The sequence below is a fragment of the Notamacropus eugenii genome, chromosome 4 (assembly GCF_028372415.1).
Source record: "Notamacropus eugenii isolate mMacEug1 chromosome 4, mMacEug1.pri_v2, whole genome shotgun sequence".
NCBI lineage: Eukaryota > Metazoa > Chordata > Mammalia > Diprotodontia > Macropodidae > Notamacropus > Notamacropus eugenii.
In genome coordinates this window covers 103,064,876-103,091,024 of record NC_092875.1, presented here as the reverse complement: position 1 = coordinate 103,091,024, position 26,149 = coordinate 103,064,876, and the positions used below count along the sequence as shown (strand labels likewise).

At 35.3% G+C, this 26,149-nt stretch overlaps 1 protein-coding gene and 1 long non-coding RNA gene across 6 annotated transcripts in view; one reads left to right on the top strand and one right to left on the bottom strand.

Annotated features, from left to right (window-relative positions):
- LOC140500426 (uncharacterized) overlaps positions 1–15,707 on the bottom strand; it is a 67,266-nt gene extending 51,559 nt beyond the window's left edge. The window contains exon 1 of the long non-coding RNA XR_011965732.1: positions 14,806–15,707. This is a non-coding gene — a long non-coding RNA (uncharacterized lncRNA). The remainder of the gene's footprint in view (positions 1–14,805) is intronic.
- Positions 1–26,149, top strand: part of KHDRBS3 (KH RNA binding domain containing, signal transduction associated 3) — a 309,488-nt gene that overhangs the window by 220,674 nt on the left and 62,665 nt on the right. For all 5 annotated transcript variants that reach the window (XM_072602997.1, XM_072602998.1, XM_072602996.1 and 2 more), the window contains exon 6: positions 3,599–3,788. In XM_072602997.1, coding sequence (XP_072459098.1) covers positions 3,599–3,788 — 190 coding nt within the window. The remainder of the gene's footprint in view (positions 1–3,598; positions 3,789–26,149) is intronic.

The window sequence follows — 26,149 nt, the reverse complement described above, 5'->3', positions numbered from 1 at the left end:
ATTAGAATTGGGCAAGCGGAAGTTATTAACTTAATGAGACATCAAGAATAAATTACATAAGAGCAAAAGAATGAAAAAAATATAAAATACCTCATTAGAAAAATAATTGACCTAGAAAATAGATCCAGGAGAGATAATTTAAGAATTATTGGACTACCTAAAAGCCATGATGAAAAAAAGAGCTTGGACAGAATTTTTTGAGAAATTATCAAGGAATACTGCCTTGTTACCCTAGAATCGAGGGTAAAATACAAATGGAAAGAATCCACCAATCACCTTCTAAAAGAGATTCCAAAATTAAAACTCCCACAGATATTATAGCCAAATTCCAGAACTCTCAGATCAAGGAGAAAATACTGCAGGCAGCCTAAAACAGTAATTCAAATATCAAGGAATCGCAAGAATAAATGAGATTTAGCAGCTTCTACAGTAAAGGACTGGTGGACTTGGAATATGATATTCCTGAAAGCAGAGAAGCTTGAATTACAATCACCCAGCAAAGCTAAACGTACTCTTTCAGAGGAAAAAATAAACACCGAATGAAATAGGGAACTTTGAAACATCAGAAAAATTGATTTTCAGCCTATAAGACTCAAGAAGTATAAAAAAGTAAACAGGGAAGAAAAAATATAAGTTATTCGGTAAAGTTAAACTGTTTACATCTGTACATGGGAGGATGATCCTTGTAACTCTTAAGAACTGTGTTTGTATTGGGACAGTTAAAGAAATTATAAATAGAAGGTACTAGGTATAAGTTGACTTTGATGGGATGATATTCAAAAAAAATTAAGAGATGAGAAAAATAATTGCCTGAGGACTAGAGGGAAGGGAGAGGCAGACTGAGGTAAATTATATCATGTGGAGAAACACAAAAGATCTACTACAGGAGAGGGAAAGAAAGGGGGAGGAGAGAGGTGGTCAACATTGCTTGAACCTTAATCTCATTGAATTTGGCTCAGAGATGGAATAACATAAACACTCAGTTGGGTGTAGAAATCTGCCTCACCTTGTAGGAAAGTAGGAGGGGAAGCAGACAAGAAAGGGAGGGGACTGAGAGGTTGATGAAAGGGAGGACAGATTGTGTATGAGGACAGATGGGTGAAAGGGGAGAGAGAGAGAGAACTGTAAACTGTAAACAGGAGCAAAATAAGATGGAAGAAAATGCCCAGTATTTAAAACTGTGGATGTGAATGGGATGAATTCACCCATAAAATGGAAGCAGAAATGGATTAAAAACCAGAATCCTACAATAGATTATTTACAAAAAACACATTTGAAACAGTAAGATACACAGAGCGTAAAGGTAAAATGCTGAAGCAGAATATATTATGCTTCAGCAGAAGTTAAAAAAAGAAAGGCGGGGTAGCTGTTGTGATCTCAGACAAAGCAAAACTAGATCTAATTCAAAGAGACAAGGAAGGAAACTACCTTTTGCTAAAAGGTACCATAAACAATGAAGTAATATCAATAGTAAACATATGCACCAAATGGTACAACATCCAGATTTCTAAAGAAGTTAAATGAGTCAAAGGAGTATCTGGCTTCAAGGTCATGTGACTCTCTAGGTCCTCAAATGTGGACCTTTCACTGAATCTAAACTGCACAGCACAAATCCCTTTAATAAAAGGAACGTAGAGAGCCACATGTGGCCTCGAGGCTACAGGTTCCCCACCCCTTATTTAGACATAAAGGGAAATACTGTAAGCAAATTAGGAGAACAAAGAAGAGTTTGCCTGTCACATCTATGTAGAAGAGAAGAAATTTTGACCAAATAAGAGAGAGAGAACATTATGAAATGTAAAATGGATAATGATTATATTAAATTAGAAAGGGGTTGCACAGGCAAAATCAATGCAACCAAGATTAGAAGGAAAGCAGAAAACTGGGAAACAGTTTTTTACAGCAAGGGTCTGTGTTAAAGGCCTCATTTCTCAGATATATAGAGAATTGAGTCAAATTGATAAGAATATAAGTCATTGCCAAATTAATTAATGGTCAAAGGACATGAAGAGGCAATTCTCCAATAAAAAAAATCAAAACTATCTATAGTCAAAGAAAAATGTTCTAAATCCCTATTGATTAGAGAAATGCACATTAAAAAAAAAAAACAACTCAGGCACCACATCACACCTATCGGACTGGCTAAAAATACTATAAAAGAAAAAAAATTATAAATGTTGGGGAGGATGTGGGAAAATTGGTACACTAATGCATTGTGGGTGGAGTTGTGAATTGATCCAACCATTCTAGAGGCAGTTTGGAACTATGCCCAAAAGGCCATCAGAGTGTGCATATCCTTTGATCCAGCAATACCACTACTAGGTCTGTGTCTCAAAGAGATCATAAAAAAAGGAACCACAAGTATGAAAATAGTTATACCAGGCCTTTTTCTGGTGACAAAATATTAGAGATCGATGGGATGCCCATCAATTGGGGAATGTTTAAACAAGTTGTGACAAGTTATTGTCTTGGAATACTGCTGTGCTATTGGAAAAGATGAATAGGATGCTTTCAGAAAAATCTGGAAAGACTTAAATGAATTGTTGCAAAGTGATCTCAGCAGAAGCAGTAGACCATTTTATACGACAGCAACATTGTGTGATAATCAGTTATGATTGACTTAGTTCTTCTCAGCAGTTACGAAGAACTTATGAGGTTTTGTGGAGGTTCACTTCCAGAGAAAGAACTTATGGAGACTGAATATAAATTGAAGCATATTATTTTCAACTTTATCATTTTTTTTTCTTTTTGGTCTATTTCTTCTGTCACAACATGACTAGTATGGAAATACTTTACATGATTGCGCATATATAACCTGTATCAAATTGCTTACTTTTTTAGAGTTGGGAAAGGGAAGGTGTCAGGGAGAAAATTTAAAACTCAAGAAGTTTTTAAAAATGTTTAAAATTGTCTTTACATGTAATTGGAAAAAATAAAATAGTATAAAAAGGAACAAAGAATTAAACATTCATGTATATGACAAAGAATATGATCTGGGGGAGTAAGCTTCAACATATTAAAAATTAAGAACTTCATAGAAGAGCAGCAGTAGAAGTTATCTTCGTGGATGTATGACAGAAAAAAATAATGAGATCAAAAGACAGCATGCCGATAACCCTAATCCTTCACTGGCAATCTCCTAATTTCAGAGGAAAGCAAGGAAGATCTGGCATGCTACGAGAACCTTCTATAACAAACTCCTGAACAGAGCAAGACAAGAGGACTAGAGAAAAGCCAACTACAGGAGGGCAGCAATCTATCCTTAGAGAGGGGACATCCAAATTTATATGATGACATATTGGAATTTTACAAAATTACGTTGGTTTGCTCAGTCATATGTGGGTTATACCTCTACTTAATTGATAACCCACTAAGTGTCAAGCATAATTATATACACACACACATAGGAAATCAGTAAATAATTTTCAAATGAGTGAAATCTTAGTTCGTTTTGGTAGATGCCAACAATTACCTTTTTTTCAAAAGCTGATTACCAATGTGTCTTTGTTTTTGTTTCAGCAGAAGTTAGAATAAAATTTAGATGTACTAGAATGCATATTAGGAGAATTAAAAATTTAATCAGTCATCTTGTTCATAGGGGAAGAGGAGGTGTTGCACCCCGGCCAGCAGGTGTACCCAGAGGTGCACCAGCTCCCAGAGGAGTCCCTCCTAGTCGAGGTCCAGTCAGCCGTGGGAGAGGACTTCTTACCCCCAGAGCAAGAGGAGTCCCCCCAACAGGATACCGGCCTCCTCCTCCACCACCAACACAAGAGACATATGGAGAATATGTAAGTAAAGTATTTCATGTAACAAATTTCATAAACCAGTAGAGATTGAGTTCCCATAAAATTGAGCTAATAAGAATATGATTCTATTGTTTCTCCTCATCATTTCTTTTATAATATTGCTTTTAAAGTTATATTACTCTTTGTATTAGAAATAAAGAACTGAGAATGATTGTACCATGTACAATGAGAAGACCATAATCTCAAGTATTTCTTAGTTTGTTGTGTTACTGACAATGGACTATTCTTAGATATTCTTTTCTGTAGGAAAAAAAAAACCTTTATTACTTTTCCTCATTTTTCATGAATGAGCAAATCATTTGTCATTGAATAATTTGTTAGTATGGTTTAAAGACTTATTTTACTAAAGAAGAAGTATATATGTAAATGAAAGGGGACATAACTTTACAAGAATACAAACCCACTGTTATCATTAGTATACCAACCTAATTAATTATACGTGAGAAAAGGAAAAAGCATTGAATGAATCATTTATGTTATCACACTATTAGAGCCATAGAATAAGAGTTGTTGTAAACTAAAATAAAGCACCAGCAATAGGGGTAAATAGTACACCTTCTGAGTCTTCATAATAGCTTACCTTAATTTATATTGCACTTTAGCAAATTAATGTTAATGTACATAATCTGATTCTCACAACAGGCCTGCAAAGTAAGCAAAACAATTATCATTTATTCCATTTTATAAATAAAGAAACTAAATCTCAGGAAAGCAAAGTGACTTGCTGAAGTTCTGTACAGCTAGTGAATACTGGGGCCGTAATTTGAACATAGGTCTTCTCAATCCAAATTCCTTGATCTTTTTGCTTTGCCATTCTGCTTTCATCCCTGTTCTTCAAAATCTTCATTTGAATTCTGCATGAATTGGTCATCTTCCAGAGGGGCAACAGATAGAAAAAAGGAGCTTACATTCTACTGAAGAAGACATATAAATAAATAGGTATATACAGGATTCTAAAGAACTCTGTTTTTCTGTATTCCATCTTGGAGGTAATTAGGAAAATCTTTAGTTTGTTGTGTAGGGAGTGGCATGATCAGAGGACATGTTGGAGGGAAGAACCTAACAGTCATAATGATTGTGATGATGACAAACTCTCCCAGAATGTGAAAGAGGATAGCAGAATGCATTAGAAAGCAGAATGCAGCAACATACTTTTTTACAGGAGATACACTTGAAACATCAAAGATTCACAAAGAATTTAAATTGAGTTGAAATAGCCTTTCTTATGCTTCAGGCAGACTCATATAAACAGGTAAATGGCCACAGTGTTATACACAGCCATTGTAAAAATCCATATTGTTAAAAGAGATAAACAGGGAAACAACATTTTACTTAAAGGACATGACAAACAATGAAATGATGTCAATACTTTTTATGTCTGTATACATTACACACACACACACACACACGCACACACACACACAAACAGAAACACAAAAATAATACTCATATATGCACAAACTGGCAGAGCAGTCTGAGATGCCCCAGGACCCAGGACCTTGTTTTTATAGGGCATGATAGTCAAATCACCAAAAGAGGCTTGGTAAAATACAGGATCTCATTGGTTGATAGACCTTGCTCTTGAGGGCCAGAAAGTAAGATGGGCAAGGCAAAAGTCATTTCTGGTGGCCAAGTGATCGTAAGATCACCTGTTGGTGGTTGTTGGGCAAGAAAAGGTGGTCCAGAAGTACAAAAATAAGTTGGTGGCTTTCCAAAGAATCAAGGTATGCACTCATTCTGGGTTTGGGCATCGAATCTGAAAACATGATGAAGATATCTTTGTCAGCATTGCCCAAATGAACTTCATAACTACTAAACAAGTTGTAAATATTAAAGTTTGAAGCCTACTGTAGGAATGTATCTCATTCCTATATGATTTATGTAAAATATCAAACTGGATTAGTAGTGATTGGAATAGAGTTGGGATCCAAATGAATCATTTCTCACACCATTGTACTCTACGGTGTGGTGACCCAGCTTTCCCTCCAAGTCAATAACAAGCTGTTCATACACAGAGAAGTGTTCTAATCTGTTGACTTTCAGTCGTCTGGCAGTAGTCATGCCTTGGGATCATTGCTTTAGTGGAGTGCGAAAGTTTAGCTTAGAAAAGACAACTGTGGTTGCTTCAACAGTCTGCACCACATTTTGCCTTCATGTCTCTCATAGCCGTTGTCTCTTCTTACAATAGCATAGTCTATTAAGTACCAATACTTGCTGAGGGTGCATCCATTAAGTTTAGTTGCTTTTAGTTAAATGAAAGACAGTGTTGGTGATGAGGTTATGAGATGCACAAGTCTTCAATAATAGGTCACCATTGCTGTTGCTGTTCCCAACTCCATTCTTCCTTGCCATGTGTAATAGTCTGCCTGCTCTGGAGTTAAAGTCACCCAGAATTAGTAAACTTGGCCTCTTTTAGCACACTGATAAGAATCTCCAGGGTTTATCATGATAGGAGCATATGCATAATGATGGTGGCATGGCACTTTGCTGCAAGTGGCAATGGCATTGTCGTGATCCTATTATTCACTCCTTTTGTGAGGTATATAATAGACTTCTTGACTAGATGAGATTTGATTGCAAAACCTATGCCAACATCACAGTGCCCCTCATCATGGCAACCCCTCCAGAAAAACATGTATCCAGCTCCAATTTCAGCAAGCTGTCCTTCATTTGCCAGTATTGTTTGACTCAGAGCTGCTATTTGACTGTGATATCTGTTGAGTTTCCCTTACAATAAGAGCTTTTCATCTTTCAAGACTACTAGATTTCTTGTTGTCCATTAATGTAAACACATTCCATGTATCAGTAATGAGTGGAATCATCTTCACAGTAGTTTATCTGCATACTTTTGTGTTTCAACCTCAGGGTAGGATCTCCACATGCTGTAGTAACCAGACTATGGTTAGGGGAAGCAGACAATTTTGGGGGCACCTTTTCCGGCCTCTTCCATACTCCAGGAACAAATGTGGTCCTTAAGACGGTTGCTCAGATACCCAGGGGGCTGCTGAATCCTACTGCTACTTCAGTAAGATGACCCTGTGGCTTTGACTGCTTGTGTGCTGGGTTATAACTACAGCTTCCAGTGTATTTGCATCTGCTGCTTCAGCAGTAGGCCATTGCCATAGGACTTCAAAGCAGGTAAAATTGTAAGATAGTAAAATAAATAATAAATAGTAACATAATGGATGATGCTTTTTGGCTCTCACATAAAACACATTTAAGTGAGGCAGAGTTGCATGAAATTGTCAGCTTGTCTCTTCTAGAGTCATTGAAGTCCATTGGCAAGACATAAGTCAAGACAATTGTCAGTGACTCTAGGTACAGTGGATGACCTTAGCATTTTTGGTGTCGGACCAAGCTCTAAGCACTCCATCACACCTGCTTCTGCTTGCCTTCATGGCCCATTGAAACAAACTGTTCATATCTGCCTATTCTACAGAGGAAGTCATCACATGCTTGGGGTAGACACCCCTGTATGACTGACAATTTGATGCTTGTAGTTACCCTCAACCTGGTTTAACCCATCTGCCAAGATGGTTTACCAGGCTGTGGTTGCTACACATGCTACAGCTTCTTGGAGTTATAGGTGAGAGCTGGGTGACAGTTAGACACCAAAAGTGGATGAGCAGCCCTAAAACATGCTTGGCATCCCTCAACATCAGAGGTATGAATTATGAACATACCTGAGTAAATTTTACAGAGGTAAAATATAAATAGATTTTTAATGAAGTAGCAGACTTCCAGTTATTCTTGTTGAAAAGAACAGTTATATAGAAACTTATTTCTTATGAAGCAGTTAATAGAAAAAAGTAAACAAAAGACCTATAACTCTAAAAATGGGTAACTATTATTCTTAATTGAGGCAATTCCCCTCTGAAGTATTTCATGATCAGAACCTTCAAAATGGCTTGTGAGTAGTTCTGTTATGTCTTGATGCTTTAAAAGAAAAATGGAAAGAGTGGGGAAAAGAAATGCACTAGTTGATGAAGGTAAAGTTATGGAAAATTATATCACAAGTATCTCACAAGTATTAAATTAGACTTCCATACAAAGAAGTGGGGAAAGGGGAGCAGCTAACAATGGAACTGAAATCTAATTGTAACTATTCAAAGTCAATTTTGAAATAATTAAGAATTCTGATCAGAGTAATGACCAACCACAATTACAGAGGACTGATAGTGAAACATGCTTTCCACCTCTTGATAGAAAGTGAAGGTCACAAAGTAAAGAATGAGACATGTTTTTTCTGGATATGGTCATGGTATAAATTTGCTTTTCTAAACTATACATATTTGTAACAAGGGTATCATTTTTATTTTGTTCTCATTCGAGGTAGGGTGAGAGGCAGGTAAAGTGGATTTTTGCAGATTAAAAATATGTATATTTATTATTTTAAAAATATTCATAGAATTACTTTTTGTTGTCATAAAGAGCAAGAAATGAAAGGGAATACTAATAAATTGTAAAATGACTTGAGAAACTAAAATGTATGAGTGTTATAGAATATTTCTACATAAGAAATGACAAAAAAGACTGAATTCACAAAAATACTGAGAAAGGTTTATTTGAATTGGGCAGAGTGAAATGAGTAGAATTAGGACAATGATTATTATACCACAAGGAGAAACAACATTGAAAGACTTATAGAATTTTCAATATGATGACCAGTGACAACTCCAGACAACTCTGTGTGTGTGTGTGTGTGTGTGTGTGTGTATGTGTGTACAATAAGACATAGCAATATGTGGGTTTGGTTTAGTTTTGTTTTGACTTTTCATTTTTTGGGTTTTTTTTTTACTTCTCTAACATTTTTAAGGGAGTTTGGGGTTGTTGTTTGTTTGTTTTAAGGGGGTCAGGGTGGGGAGAAGTGTAGAAAGAATAAAGTGGGTTGATATATGCCTAAAAAGAGGAAAAAAGAAATAAAGGTTTTAATGAAACATTTTAAAATCTCAGAAGAGAACAGGAAGAAGTTCAGAAGGAGACATTGACCATCCAGTAAGAATAACTTTGGAATTATCATGCTAAAAACATCTACGATTTATAAAATTCTTGAGAGTCTGCCTACTAAGACAAGCCCAGGGACTCTATGAACACAATTACAAAACACTTTTGACACAAATAAACTCACACAATGTTGCTGGTATTGTATAAAATGTATCCCAGAGAGATTCCCGCATAGAAAAAGGACCAACATAGACAAAAATATTTACAGCAGCTCTTTTTGTGGTAGCCAAGAATTGGAAATTAAGAGGATTCCCATCAGTCAGGAATAGCTGAACAAGTTAAGGTATATGAGTGTAATGGAATACTATTGTTCCATAAGAAATGCTGAGCAGGCACACTTCAGGCAGTCAAAAATACTTACATGTGAACTAATACTGAGTGAAGGTAGCAGAACCAGAAGAACATTTTATACAATACCAGCAACATTGTGTGACAACTGACTTTGATTGACGTATCTCTGCTTAATGATGCAAGGATCTACGATGACTCCCAATGGATTACTCATGATGGAAAATCCTGTCCACATCCAGAAAGAGAACTACAGAGTCTAAATGCAGATAGATCAAAGCATACTATTTGCGCTCTTTCTCTTTTTTTCTTCTTTCTCATGGTTTCTCCCATTGGTTCTAATTCTTCTTTACAACATGACTAATGTGAAAATATGTTTAATATGAATGTTATTATATAGAGCCTCTATCGAATTGCACGCCATCTTGGAGGGGAGGGATGGGGAGAAAACTTGGAACTCAATCTTATAGAAGTGAATGGTGAAAATTAAAAATAAATAAATAAAATTTTGAAATGTCTGCAACTTAAAAAATAGATATACTAGAAAGTTATTGTTTGATATAGAGCCTTCTTTATCTATGCTTTCTAGATGTGTGTATATATATGTATCTATTCATAGCTGTTGATATTGGTTGAAATTTAAAATGACAAAAAAATTAAAAGCCTGAACAAATAAAAAGAGCAGTGTTAGACTGACCCTTTATGTCTTGATCAAAAATAGGTCATTCCAGACTGAACTCACTTAAGCTGACAGTATTTTTTCAATAAATTTTTATCAGTAGTTTCTGTTTCTTACATCACCTTAGTTATCCCAATTACACCTCCCCTTGTCCCTTCCCAGAAGTCACTTTATATGACAAATCATATTTTTAGAGAGAAAAAGTCAGCACAACTGATTGATATGCTGAAAAAAGTTTAAAAAAAACGTGCAATATGTCTCACATCCACAAAGGGGTAGCTTAGGGGTGTCCTCTCATATCTCTTCATTCAAGTCTTGGTTAGTCTTTATAATTGTGCTACATTTAATTTTGATGAGTAGGAGGTAATTGTTTTTTCCATTTACACTGTTTTAGTTACTGCGTATATTTTTTTTCTCTGCTTTCTTCACTCTGCATCAGTTTAGGTAGATTTCTCCATGTTTTTCTGTGTTCATCCAATACATCATTTCTTAGAACATACTAATGTTTATTATATTTATATACTACCACTTGTTTAAACATTCCCAAATTGCTGGGCATCTACTTTGTTTCCTTTCTCGTCCTTATCTATTTCAAAAAAGTCCTATTATAAATATTTTGGAGCATTCAGGGACATTCTTGTGATGGCTTCCTTGGGGTTTAAGTCCAACAATGGAGACTCTGGTTCAAAGAATATGAACATTTTAGTTACTTTGTGTTTTTCCAGACTTTTTTCCAAAATGGTTGTATACTCCACAGCTTCACTAAGGATATATCTGTGTACGTATTCTTCCACTACTTCTCCAACATTATTAACATTTTTTGTCATTTTTGCCAATTTGGAGAGTATGAGGTGAAACCAAAGTGTTGTTTCAATTTGTATTTCTCTTTTTAGAGATTTAGAATCTTGTTTCTTACAGTTCTTTTGAAAACTGTTTATTCATACCTTACTAGAGATTAGCTATTGTTCATGTGCGTGCGTGCGTGTGTGTGTGCGTGTGTGTGTGTTTGGATACCAAATCCTTATCAGAGAAATTTGGTACAAAGTTGTAGGGGTTTTTTACCCATTTGACCACTTCCCTTCATATCCTAGTTGCATTGATTTTGTCTGTGCAGAAGCTTTTAAATTTCTGGGAATCAGAGATAATTTGATAATTCCTTCCAGCTTTCATTTGGTTAAGAATACATTTCCCACTTATAGTTGTGAAAGATATATTATCTGTTTCTCTTTTAAATGTTTTTATTATGACATTTAATACTAAGATTACTTTATCCGGTTAGAAAATATTGTAGAATATGATTTAGGTGTAAGTCTAAGCCTAAATTCAGCCAGATTGCTTGCAGGTTTTTATCAAAAAAAAGTTGTTGTTTGTCAGTAATTTATATTTCCTACTTTATGGAACACTGGATTACTTAGTTCTATTTTAATTGCATCTCTCTTTTCTAATGTATTTCCTTAATCCTATCTATTGTTTAACCAATACCAGGTAGTTTTTATGACTGTTGTTTTATAGTATAGTTTGATTTCTGGAAGTGCTATTTACTTTTGATCCCTACTTCTTTTTATTATTTTCTTGATATTCTAGATCTTTTATTTTTCATAATGAAATTTGAAATTATTTTATTAACTTCTATAAAGTTCCCCTTTGATCATTTGAATGGCATATCATTAAGAGTGTTAGTTAATTTTTCTAGCATTGTCATTTTCATTTTATTGGCCCAGACTAGCCATGAACATTGAATATTATTCCAGCTATTTAAATTGTTCCTTATTTCTTTAAGGAATATTTTGTAATTGAATATTTATGTCTTTTTGTGTACTTTGGAAGGTCAAGCTCAGGTATCTTATGCATTTTATATTTATATAATATATATTATATATTTGTATTTAATTATGTAAAATGTGTTTTTTCTTTTAATGCTTCTGTTTTGTTATTATTATAAAGAAAAACTTTTGATTTTTGAGTATTTTGTAGCTTGTGACTATTCAAAATATTGTCTCAATTAGAATCTTTGTAGATTTCCTAGGATTTTCCAAGGAAACCATCAATAGCAGAGATGGTTTTATCCTTTTGTCTATCTTTGTTCCTTTAATTTCTTTTCTTCTCTTATTACTCTTGATAGCATTTTCAGAAATATATCAAATAATATTAGGGAGAGTGTGCATCCTTGCTTCACTCCTATATTATTGCAAATGGTTTTAATGTAACTCAGATTTCACATCGTGATTTCTATTGGTTTTTAAAAGACGCTATACATACATACATACATACATACACACAAATAAATAAATAAATGCCCTCAGGGCCTATACTTTGTAGGGGTTTTTAGCATAAAAGTATTGTACTTTTTCAAAGAATTCTTGTGCATCTATCCAGACAGTCATGCAGTTTGGTGTTTAACGTGATTACATTGCTTGTTTTCCTAATGTTGAAATATCCATGTATCCGTGGTATAAATCTTGCTTGTTCAGAATGAATGTCTTCTTGAACAAATTGCTGTCATCTGATTGATAAGCAGTGTTTTTATTTTTGAGTCAAAATTTATTAATGGTGTTGGCCTATAGTTTTCTTTCTATGTTTTATCTTTCCCTCCTTTAGGTTTATAAGGATATTTATCTCATAAAAGGATTCTCTTAGGTTTTTTTTTTTAATTTCCCTTTTTTTTAAAGATAATTTATGACTATGGCTACTAATTGTTCTTATAAGTTTGAGTGTTTCCCCTCCCCCTTTGGTAATTTGTTTTCAGCAAGATCTATTTCCTTTTCTGAGACTGGGTTATTTAAGATCTCTATCTGGTTATCTGACCATTTGGATTGCTATTTTTTTAAAATTATTCCCCTCTTTCTTTGGTGTTCTGTTTTGTTAGCTTATAACTTTGTATGTTCCGATTATTTTTATTTCATCTGGCTTTGTTGTGGTTTCACCTTGCACCTTTGCTTTTTTATTGATATGATTTTCTCATTTCTAATCACATTAGCTAAAAGTTTGGCTTTTCAAAGAATCAGCTTTTAGTTTTAATTATCTTTTATTTTTCTTTTGTTTCCAATTTATAATTTCTTCTCTAATTTTAAATATCTCCTCTTTTACACTTGTTTTAGGTTTGTTAGTTTGTTGGATTTCTAATTTTTTTTAAATTTTCTACTAAATTTATTAATCTTCTCCTTTCCTGTTTTATTAAAATATATTTACAAGAACATTATTTTCTACCTGAGAACTGCTTTAACTGCATCCCAGAAATTTTCATAAGTTGTTTTATCATTATAATTTTATTTTGTATAATTAACAGTTGTTTCTGTGATTTGATCTTTGGCCCACTCATTATTTAGTATTTCCATGTTAAGTTTTCATTTGGGTTTGGATCTTTTCTTTATGTTCCTTGAACCAGTTTCTGTTTTTATTGCCTTATGGTCTGCAAAAAATATTAATTCTTTCTGCCTTTATGCATTTATTTGTAATATATCTGTAGCTCAGTACATGGTCAGTTTTTCTAGAGAAAAATAGACATAAATATGTCTGTATGTATGTGTATATACAGTATGTGTATATGTGAATATGTTTATATATCTATATATATCTATCTATATAGATAGATTTATATAGATAGATATATTCTTTTCTGTCCCACATAAAAGACACCATAACTCTTTTAACTTTAGTTTTTCAAGCAAGTTATTCATGTCCACATTTTCCCTATTTATCTTTCCATTATACTTAGCCAAAATGGAGAAAGTGATAGAAAGGACCTCCTGTCCTTGTTGTGTTACTGTCAATGTCTTCCTAAAACTCAGATTGTCTCCTTTCTAAATTTGGATGCTAAGCCATTGATATATAAATATAGTTATAGATAGTCATTCCATGGTTCTTTTCAGCAAAATATAATTTCCTTATTAATGCTATTTTATTCTTTGAATGTTTGTTTTTTCATCATCAGCTTGCATGATGGCATCTCCTGCCTTTTTTAATTCCTTCCATCTCACCCCAACCCACTCTGTTCATTTGTTGCCCCTTTCCTTGTAGGATTTTGCTTATTAGTTCCTTTTTCTCTCCTGCTTTTATCTGGTTATATAATTCTTCACTCCCTTTTTTCATCTCAGTCAAGTAGATTCTCCCTTCCTCTTCTCCCCTTTAATTTGTTCTGTTCATTAGGTTTTTTTAGATTTCATTTTTGTACTCCTTTCCAAGAAGAATTTCTCTCGCTCACTCTTATCCATCCTCTCATTTTGTCTGCTTTAGACTCCTATTCTTTGATTCATGATACCAATAATTATCTGGGCTCTCTCTCTTTTCTTTTTATTTCCCAAGTAATCAATGCTTCCAAGGTATCCATCCTAGACTTTCCCATCTAGGCTTTTTCTGACACTGTCTTGTAGGGTTTACATGAATTCCCCTTTTCCATTGTGCTTCACTTCAAAAACAATGCCAATTATTGCAGATGTTAAAGAGGACCTTGCCACATAATAGTGCCCCTCTTCCGTTTCTTCCCTGATTATACAGTTTTTACTAATCAGTATCCTTCTCAGTTACCTTTGTTTCCCACATTAGCTTCCAAATCTGCTCCTGGAGGTCATATTCTCCTGCTCCCCAAGGCTCCCAACTCTACCAGTTGACACTAGGTGTTTTAACTTTGCCCCACATGCCTTGAAAGATAAGTAGACTTTTCAAGCATCAAATTTCCCAGGCCACACCCAGCATAAGGTCCCCCATCTCCCTTCGCAGGCCATCTTTCTTCACCTACAGGAGCATTTATCAGCAGAACTGATAAATCCCATTCTCAGAGTAGGGCTTCCTTCCTGTCCACCCTTTTCAAGCTTTACCCTATCTTCCTCATCTATTCCCCTCTAGGCTCTTCTTTCTGAGACCACCATGACCTTCCCTTCATTACTAGCCATTGTGACCCCAGGACCTCACAAATTCCCCTTCCTCATTTATCCTCTCCCTTCCTTAATTCACATACCCTGCCATGTAGTATGTAGTCTCACAAAAAAAGCCAAAAAACAAACAAAAACCCCAAACAAACCAGTGATTCACCTGTAAGGCAGGATGTTACTGGGTTCTGCTTACAAGGACCCTGCTGTCTGCCTCTTCACTGTTGCCTCCACCAGATGTCTGACTTCATCCCTGTCTCCTTGTGTTCATTTGGAAAGAAGTCTTTTACTGATTTCTCTGCTATCACTTTGTTGCTGTTTCTATCCTTGACTGCTGCATTTATTCACTCCATTTCTTTTGTTTGTGATGTTCATGATGTAAGTAATCTATTCATTTCTGGTTTTCTTTCTTAAAATGATTCAGGCACTTCTTTATTATTAAATTCCAGTTTTTCATATACAGTTCAGCTTAAATTTATGGGGAAGGTCAGTGAGTTCCATTGCTCTTTGAACCACATTATTCCAGTCCTTCCTACATTTTCTAGTAGGTGAAAAATAGTCTTGTATTATTCAGCTTTTTTAAATTTCCTTTGTGTTTGAAGGTCTTTCCCCTGATTTCTTGCAGAAGAAGTTGTTTCTGAATTAAAGTGTTAAATTTAACCACTGTATGTCTTAAAGTTTGCAGCCTTGGAGTTTTGTCTTTTTTTCTGGAGGCAATCTGTGAATTCTTTCTATTGGAACTTCATTTTTTACGTTCAAAAGTCCTGGGCAATTTTCTTCTGTTAGTTCCTTCCTTATGATGTTATGGTTTTTTGGTCCTCTGACAGGTTCTTTTTGAAGACCAGTGATCTTTAGGTTGTCTCTACATCCTGTTGTTGAAGTCAATATGTTTTGCTTGTATAGTATAGTATAGCTTGTGTAGTGAGTGTATTTTTTTAATACTAAATTCTTGCCACACCACTTTTTTTGTTTTGCCCATTGTTTTTGCTGTGCATTCCATAAGTTTTGCTCTCACAGTTCTCATTTCCCTTTTCAACCACTCAGCATCACTGTGTTGTGGTTCCATGTTCTGATATTCCACAGGCTCTTTGTTCTGCAGTGTTTATGCATACATGTCTTAACTTGTTTACTAGATCAGTAGGTCATGGGTCCTTCTCTTGTTACTCTTTTCGTTATTGACTTATCTGCGTATGTTGAAGGTTTCTGAATTTTCTTCTCAAAATCTTTGATACTGTGTCTTTTTTTCCCCTTATTTTTCCCTATTATTTACTTTCTCACTCCTCCCTCTCTGATTATGGTTTCCTGGGGGGTGTGAATCTCAGAGTCACTGCCTCCCCCCATGCCAGGTATTTCATTGTTCACCAGCCTAAGTGCCTGCTATCAAGTTCCTAGAAGTTTTCATTTTTAAGTTTTTGTTTGTTTTTTCTGGAGGTGAGGTAAAATTTTTCTATTTCTGCTTTGCTCTCTGGTTCTAAGAGATGTAAGAGATTTCTTGAAATCGGATGTGTAGGCCCTTTTTTGTGATTATGGCTTTTGCTTAGTTCAAGTGATTCTTAAATTTTTTTCTCCTCTGTTTTCTAGGTCATTTGTTTTCTGAGATAGCTCATATTTTCTTCAATTTTCATGTCTTTTGATTTTGTTTTAATATTTTTAGTTGTCTTATAAAATTACTTCCTTTTTTATTCTAATTTTCACAGTTTATTTCAACAAAGTTTTGTACCTCATGTACCAAGATGTTTTATTCCCTTTCCAGTTATTTACTTCATAATTTTTTCCGTCTTGCACTCTTTTTTCATTCATAAAAACATTATTAAATTCATTTGTTAGCTCGTTTCATCTCTTCTCCGGATTCTAGGCAAATTTGTTTCCATGGTGTGTTTTTATAAAGGTTTTACTTGTAGATGTTTGGGAGTCATTCTCTTCTAGATTAATGTCTTGAATATCCCTGTCACTATCGTAGCTTTTAGTGGTATGTCCTTTTTTGTTTTTTGTTTGTTTGCTCTTTCTTCTAGTCTACTTCCTGACTTCACATTTCATGTTAGGACCAGTTTCTTTGCACATTTCTGGAGGGAAGATCTAGACTGATCTTGTTGCTGCCTTCTCAGGGCATTGAATGTTAAATTATTCCAGAAACTTAGGAACAGCTTAGGCTGGAAATGAACAAGTTTTCAGTGTTCCCAAAGTGGTCCGATCCCAGGGTAAATTCTAATCACTGCCCCTCTTTTCTGAGTTCTGTAAATTCCTTACCTGGGTTTGGATTCAGTCAACAGTAGAGCACTGCTAGACCCAGCCCTACTATCAGCCAGATGTACATAGATTTGCTGGTCCTGAGTGTCTGCCCTAGTTATTCCTTTGTAGGCTTCAGATTGACCTAGAAACTAGAACTGAGATCCTACTTAGCTGTTCCTGGGGTCTGAGCAATATCAAAGTTACTTGCTTCTGAACTTCTGTGTCACTTAGGACATAGGCTAAGACCCCTGGAATACCAACCCTGGGCATATATCCCCCCTCTGTTCTGCCCAGGATATGTGATCTGGTACTAGGTAGGAGGCAATAAAACTGCTAGTTCCTGTTCCTGAACCCTATACCAGGTCTTCCCCAGTATAGATCTGGACCTTGCCTAGCATTTGGACATTGTCTCTGGGTACTGGGCTCTATGAAGTAGGTTACTAGCCAGATCCTGTCTCTAGTGTGTGTTAACCTCACTGTCTATGCAAACTCTGGCTGAAAATCACATTTTTTTTTCCTGTTTTTCTGATCAGGATTCAATCTGGTGTATTGTTTAAATGTCTGGAGGGGGACAAGAGCTAGCTCTCTACTTTTTCCTGCTGCTCGTCCATCTTTTTTTCACCTCCATAAAGGGAATTCTCTGTGACTTCAGTTTGTTCATTGGAATATGAAACAAACCTGCCAAGACGAACCCAGGAACTATATGAAGAAAATTAGAAAACACTTTTCATAGAAATAAAGTCAGATCTAAATAATTGGGAAAGCATTAGTTACTTGTGGGTAGACTGAGCTAATATAATAAAAATGACAATTCTGCCTAAATTAATGTACTTATTCAGTGCCATACCAAACTACAGGAAAAATTACTTTATAGAGCTAGAAAAAATAATAACGAAATTTATCTGGGAGAACAGAAGGTACAGAATTTCAAGGAAATTACTTTAAAGAAATGCAAGGGAAGGTATCCTAGACATACCATATCTAAAAATGTATTATAAAGCAGCAATCATTGAGACTACTTGGTACTGGCTAAGAAATAGAGTGGTGAATCAATAGAGTAGGTTAGGTATGCAAGACGCAGTAGTCAATGACTATAGTGATCTATGATTTGATAAACCGAAAGATTCCGGTTTCTGGGATAAAAACTCACTATTTGACAAAAACTGCTGGGAAAACTGGAGAATAGTATGACAGAAATTAGGCATAGACCAACATCTTACACCATTTACCAAAGATAAGGTCACAATGGGTACATGATTTAAACATAAATGGTAATACCATAGGCAGATTAGGAGAGCAAGGAATAGTTTACCTGTTAGATCTGTGAAGAAAGGAAGAATATATTACCAAAGAAGAGATAGAGAACATTATGAAATGCAAAATTGATCCTTTTGATTAGATAAAAAGGTTTTGTATAAACAAAGCCAATGCAGCCAAGATTAGAAGGGAAGCAGAAAGCTGGGAAACAATTTTACAGGCAGTGTCTCTAATAAAGGCCTCATTTCTAAAATATATACTATACAATATAATATACATAATAATGTAATATATTACATATATATTCATACATGCTATATACATATATCTATATATGTAAAATAAACAGAAAGGTGAGTTAACCCTGAATTATTTAAGGAAACTATTGAAAATAAGAAATGAACAACAAAAATTACATTAACATTGATTCTAATACTTTAATTCAGAAGTTAAACCAATGAAAATTAATTGCTTTAATACCAAATGAGCCCAGGAAGTGCTTTCATCAGAAAGCACATATTTGCTAAATTGAGATATGTCTTCCAAAGACAATACAAGTTTAGGGTATAAATCTGTATGTGAAATTTAGAAAGTTGATGATTTTGAGCAGTATCATCTTATAAAACCAAGAGAAGTAACAGAGGGTAAATTTCAGAAAGCTTGATAAGATATCCAGGTAAGCAAAATCATCCCAAGACAATTGAAAGGAGGCTACAAGAAGAAGAAAAATAGGGAAAAATTTCCAAAATCATTTCAACAGTCTTTTTTTCATCAAAGATAGTAAAATCATCAGACTAGGACTCTAAGTTAACGGTTCATGCCTACAGTCGCTGAGGTACTTACAGAGAAGGTAGAAATGGTGTTATAAAGATCAAAAATAGGAGGGGGCAAATGGAAAGTATCAAGTATGCAGAAAGGTTTTTCTTAGAGGTATTACTGTTCTGAGGGAACTTATAGAGAATCTGAAGGACAAGGGGAATATTCAAAAAGCATAGAAAAATAAGTCTTGAAACTTATTAATAACAAAAATTCACTACAGAACATCAATACGCACTGACTTTTTATGCCTCCCTTCACCAGGTTTACACAACTATTATGTGTCAGAGATAGGACATGAACCCTAAATGTTCTTAACTCCATAAAATCTTTATGAGGTTCATCTGTACATGAATTGATAGGTATTCATCAGAATCATGACTTAGAGATTACAGATATTTAGAGATTTGAGGATAGTAGAATACTACCCTTCCACTATTAAAGACAGATTAAAATCAGTTAATGTTTGTGAAGACTTTTGTAATAATTCTAGGCATCTCTGGGCATGTTGGCACAAGCCTAGAATCCCTGCTACTAGAGGAAGCAGAGGCTGTTGGAGTTCAGGAGTTCTTAGCTGCATTAGGGCTAAAGCTGAGCAGGTGTCTTCTCTAAGTATAAGACCAATATGGTGCTCTTCTGGGAGTGAATGGCTGCCAGGCTGCTTAAGGAGAAGAAAACCATCCCAGGTCAGAAAAAAACAGAGCACACTAAAGCTCCCATGATGATTAGCATTGGGATTGGGCCATGAGTGGCTGTTGTGCTTTCAACATGGGTAAAATGAGAAGCTAGTCTCCAAAAGAAAATTGAAAAAATAAAACAACAACAACAACAACAAAAAAAAACAAACCACAGAACACAAGAACAATAATTCTGTTACATGTATGACTCATTGTCTCTAAACACTGCACGTTGGGGGCTTCCTATTTTCAGCAAAGTACTTAAACTAATATCTTAAGTAGCTGATACTAGCTATAAGATATACTTCTTTTCTTAAGAGTGAGAAAATGGCTCAAAATTCTGCTGTTGTGCAAAGGTACATTATGCTATGTTGTAGGAAATGCCTACTAAGTCACATAGAGTTGGTAACTTTGGGTAGAAGGGCCAAACTCCCAATCTGCTTTCTTCTTCTCCTACCTAAAGACCTCACCTGATAAATTATATTGGCAGGACTATCTTCCCTTAATTTAGGCTTTTTGATATTTTTTTGATATTTTCTTTCCTCATAAAATGCATAAGGTTTATCTGTATTCTACTGTTTTTTGTTTGATTGTTTTACAAAATCTTTAAATGGGGATAGTTTTCTCAGGATAACTGACCTTATTAAGCCACTTGCTTCTTAAGCAGCTGTTTTGTTGGAATAAATCCCTAGAAATTATTTAAAATTGTCATGAAATTACAAAGCAGTAGACCTAGATAATATTGTCTTTTTCAAAGATAATGATTATTTCTGGTTAGCAGTCATGGCTGAACTTTATTCTAAACCTCAAATAGCTTTTTCCATTTAAGGAGTATTTGTATACATGTATGTACATGTTTTTATGCCCAACAACTTAATACAGTTAGAGTCTGGGCCTTGAGTGAGATCATCTTGATGCCATGGCAGGAGGAGGAAGAAGAAAATGTAAAAATCTCTGCCAGTTTTAGCTCTCAGATTATGTCAGACTCTATCTACTCCTCATTTAGTCACTGCATACTGAATTTAACATGGAACATCCATGATTTGACCCATATCACAGGGCAACTTCACAATAAGATAAGAAAACCCAGAGTTTGCTAGAAAGGGGGCTCCATCTGATTTAGAGCCATCCAATTGCTTTCTTACCAATGATGTCATGGGTAAGGGAGCATCAATTAGCAAGGGTCTTCATAATTTCCAGCAAGGAAGACTATATAAGGCATCAGAGCAGGCAAGATAAAGGGGACAGATTGAGCAAATGCAGCCTGTCACAAGAAACACTAATCCCTTCTCTTCTCAACCACCTACTCCCCCCCCCCATAAACACTAGAGGTTTTTTGGCCTACCATCACTAAAGAGGAAATGTTAAAATCTCTGATAATTGTTAAGTGTAGTTTGTGCTTCAAATCTTTCTGAAGCCAGACTCCTTTTGCTGCTTTCACTATTCTTTGAAAACTACAGCACACCTGAAGTTGTAATTATATGCTTTTTGGAGGTAACTGTAGTTAGGGGTTCATATAAGGGTTGTACTAATGGCATATTTTCCCAGTGCAGTAACTATTGGCATGATATTTGATGGTTAACTAATCTCTAAACTACTGCAATTAGCTTGTTTTCCATAGTGGGAAATTTAATTAAGACAGAGTACAGACTTTGGAAAAATGTTTGTGAAAATGTATTTTAAATGCGCATTGAAAGGCCTAAGGACCCCTTTTCACTTTAAATAAAAAGATGATAGTCCCACAATTCCTTACCTAAGGCAGGTATAAGGGTTGAATACAATTTCTATAGTATGTTCAGCAGGAGCCTCAGAAGTAGTTTATTTCCACAATATTTTAATCTCCTTCACAAAATGTGTCTACTATTACGGAAGTCCCAAATTGTAGCTAATGACTTCCTACATTTTCAGTTTTGCAAAATAGTCTGGCTTCACCAACAAAGACAAATATTTTATTAACTTTATTTTCACATGATATGTGTGTTATGGTGTTTTTGTTAGCTAGTATTCTAATACCCCTTACATTTTGAATTAGAAATTAAAATGATAAAATATAGTTCACAAGTAACACTTTTATATTTCCAAAGAAGGTCTATCACAGCACACCTACCTGCTGGAAGATTTTTTTTGCTTTTATTTGATTAAACCTGTGATTTCATTGGTATAGGGAGCTCCCTTTGAAGAAACTTTCTGTACCAATGCTTTCTTTGCAGTTTATATTCTTATAAAGTTGCCTGGGAAACTGAGGGGTTAAGTCATTTGTCCAGCCAGGGTCATACAATAGTATGTGGCAAAGGTAGAACTTTAACCCAGGTAGGAGGTGAGGTGAAGATTCTCTAGCACAGATTACCCTTTATACACTGGATGAAGGGAAGAAATAATAAAACCTGAGCCCAAGGGGGCAGCTTCTAGATTTCTGGGTACACATCAAGTACAGAGCAGATTACTATATAGCAGGCCTGCCCCGGCAGTGATATTCCATTTTCACGAACTAGTCATGAGTAAGTAGTGCATTGGGTTATTTAGGTACTATTTGAAAGAAAAGCAGCAGATCATTGTAAATCTTTACTCCATCTTACGGGAGTATTGGTAAAATGAGGGTCTTCCTGATCAACAAATACAAAGATACTTTATGATTATGTTGAGAATTTTTCTTTCCCAGGATCAGTAAGCTACATGTTGCCTTCTTCAGCAATCTGGTGATCAAATTAGATGATTTATGTAAAATGCTTTGTAAATGTTAAAGTGTTATGTAAGTACTAGATATTATTATTATCTTTGTAGAGCAAGTTTAATTAAATCACTGATACATCCTGAAGTTCACAGGAAACAAAATCAAGAAAAGAGTCAGTAGTAAAAATTCATGTCCTCAAATATCAATGATATAAATGCACAGAATTTAAGCAATACTTGAGGAATCAGATGGATCCTCATGTAAGGAGTCAAACTTGACCTAATAGGCATCATTGAGACTTGATGGAATGAAACCTATGACTGTACCATGACTCTAGATAGATATATCATCTTCAAAAGAGACTGAATCAACAAAAGCTGGAGAAGAGTGGGATAGTCTTACTGTTTTTCTTTTTCTCGTATTTATATCCTCAGGATTTAGCACAGTGCTTGACACTAAATGTTTATTTATTGATTGATAAGATCAGTGGTTTCAGATTATTTTCTTTGTTGTACAAATGTAACAAAGATTTATGATACTAGCCAAAGCTTTTACAATTGGTCAGGATGGGGGGAGATTCTCTAAATCAAGCTAGGTATATTTGTGATTGAGAAGTAAGAGAGTGAGGCAAATGTCTGCCTTAGTTACACACTTTTTTTTGGGTCATGTCCTTGATCTTGCCTTCACGGACAAATGTCTTCTCTTCCATGTTAATTAATTATTCGTTTATCTGATCATAATCTTTTGTTTTTCCATCTTTTTTCTTTTGCCTTAAAAACCTTAACCTCTGCTCTTTGTGTTCATTGTGACTTCTAGTTCCTCATCCCCTCCATTCTTTAGTAGATCAGTACTGGATGTAGTTCTCCCTTCCTTATCTCAGCCCCTTTGCCAGTTACTTAAACTCTACTCTGTTCCTTGCCCTTGTGCCCCTCACCACTGTGTCCCTTTGCTTATGACAACTTGAAAGACTTACCATATATATGCTGCTGAATGAAGCTAGCGAAAAAAAAAACAAAAACAAAACATGAGAACCACCTTGACTGGGTATGCTGTAAATTGATCTTGTATAATCTCAGCTGGACCTGCACTGGAGCAAGATGGTGCTTTGGTACCTCCCAGATCATTTCTCTGTCCAAATCACCCTGATGGCTCTTTCAGAGCTTTCCATACTTTCTCTCAGCTGAGATTCTTGCTTCACACTTCACTGCAAAAAAAATGATGCCATTCATCAAGGGCTGCCTTTTGTTTGACCTTCCTCATTGTATGCCACTGAGACATCATCTTCCCCACTATCTCCTCCATCTCTCCTGTCTCACACAAAAAGGGACTCTTCTCCTTGTCAAAGAAAACCTTTTTATATGCACCCTTGATCCTTTCCTTTCCCTTTTTCTTCCATAGATTGTCCCCTCTTATCAGCCCATTGTCTCTAATAAACCTGTTTCATGGCTTCTTCCCTTTTGCCTACAAATGTACTCATTCCTTCCTAGCCTTAAAAAAAAAAACAAAAACAAAAAAACCTCACTTGATCTGACCATCTTCTTTAGGGGCTGTTCTGTATTTTTCCTCCTCCTCTTGGGTATATGCTTTGAAAAGACCATGTATAATGTGCCTCCAGTTCTTTCTCTCCTCTCACTCAATTCTCAGCCCTTTGCAGTCTGGCTTCTGATTTCACAATTCATCTGAAACTGCACTCTCCAATATTGCTGGGGATCTCCATTGGTGTTTTCTCCATCCTTATCCTTATTGACCGGTCTTCAAATTTGTCTCTATTCATCACTCTTTGTTTCTGGATGCCCTTGCCTCTATAGGTTTACATGGCACTTCTGTCTGCTGGTTCTCTCCCGCCTAGTCTAATGCCTTCTTCTCAGCTTCCTTTGCTGGATGGATCTTTATCAGTGTCATGCACATTAACCTTGGATATCCCTTAAGGATTGGTCTTGGACCCTCTTCTCTTTTCTTTCTGTACTATCTACCTTGGTGATCTTATCAGTTTTTAAGGGTGTAATTATCATCTCCATGGAAATGATTCCCAGATTTATTTACCCAGACCTCATCTCTCTCCTGAGCACTAGTTTTATATTACCAAGTGCCTTTTGGCCATTGAAATCGTGTGGTCCATGAATGTCATAAAACTCATCATATCCCCAAACAAAACTCATTGATGCTTTTGGTCTCCTCAAACCCTCTAATTTTCCCAATTTTCTTATTATTTTTAAGGGTAACATCATCCTCTGGGGTAACTTCTGAAACACTGGTGTTATCCTTAGCTTCTCTCTCACTCACTGCACATATCCAATCTTTCATCAAGTTTTCTCATTTCTGCCTGCATAATATCTCTTATAACCATCCCCTTCTGTTCACTTACACACTTGCCATCCTTGTGCAGGCCCTTATCACCTCATATCTGGGCTATTTCTGGTTGGTTTCCCTCCCTTAGGTCTCCTCCCATCCCGTGCAATCCCATTATACTGCTAAAGATCATTGTCCTGAAGCACATACATATTTCACTATATGATCCCACTATCACCACTACTTGATAAACTACAGTTGTTCTACATTACCTCCAAGATCAAATATAAAATTTTCTGATTTTGAAAAATAACCTGCTTACCACCCCTAGCCCCTTAGGGTTAATCCTAAAACTCTGGAAAGAAATGTAGCTGCCTTAATTCCAAACCTGCCACTGAGAGTGGGAAATTTGAGAAGTAGCACTAGAGCTTACATGTGCTGTATTTTTCAAAGCACTGTGCTTTACATAAGCAACTAAGAAATGTTTTATATGATGATAAATTTCACTACAGTGGTATTAATTTGAGAATAATATGGTGAAAGTTGGTACCATTTATGTGCTACCAAGGCAACAGAACATGGAAAATTATGGTTTCCAAATATAGGTAAAAAATTCATCCCAAAGCAAAATGAAAAATAAAATAAAATCTTGGATACACCTAAGCTGAATTTTTTTTTTATTTCTACTTCTAAAAAAATTAAATATCCAGTAATCCAGTACTTCTAAAAAAAAAATAAATATCCAGTAGGTATCCAGTAAGCAAAATAATCTACACATTCTAATTAAATAATACTATGTACTACCTGACAATATTTAAAAGACCTAAGATTTTGCCCATAAAACAACTTACTCTACTCAAAGCAAATTGCAGTCTCTCTATAACTCAGTCTTAAAGAGTTGATTGAGGCAGAAAGAGATTATAGATCATACATGGTCCTGGTCACACAGCTACTGACACAGATAAGAGTTCTTTACATCCCTTTTTCTCTATTCACATAGCCAACACTAGTACAAATCCTTATTACCTCTTTCTTTAACTACTGTAGTAGCCTTTAAATTCGTCTTCCTGCCTCAGCTGTCTCCCCATTCCAATCCATCCTCCCTTCAGCTACCAAAGTAATTTTCCTAAATCGTAAATTTCACCATTTCACCACACATTTTTGCACTCAATAAATTCTAGTGACTCCCTGTTATCACCAGGATCAAATATGAAATCTCTTTGTCATTCAAAGATCTCCACAGTATAGCTTCTTTGAATATTTTCAATCTTCTTAAACTTTATTTAACCTGTATACACACTACAACTTACTACACTGGCTTTCTTACTATTCCTCATAACATTCCATTTCCTGACTCACACCTTTAATACTCTCCCTCCTAACTTCTTTCAAGATTCATCATTAATCATAACCTCTACAAGAGTCCTTTTCACAATGTTTTATCTCTGAGATTACCTTCCACTACTCTGTCTGCATTTTGTCTGAACATCATTATATTATGTTGTCTCCCTCATTAGAATGTGGCTTCTTTGAGTAGAGAGACAATTATTATTTGTATACACAGTGCT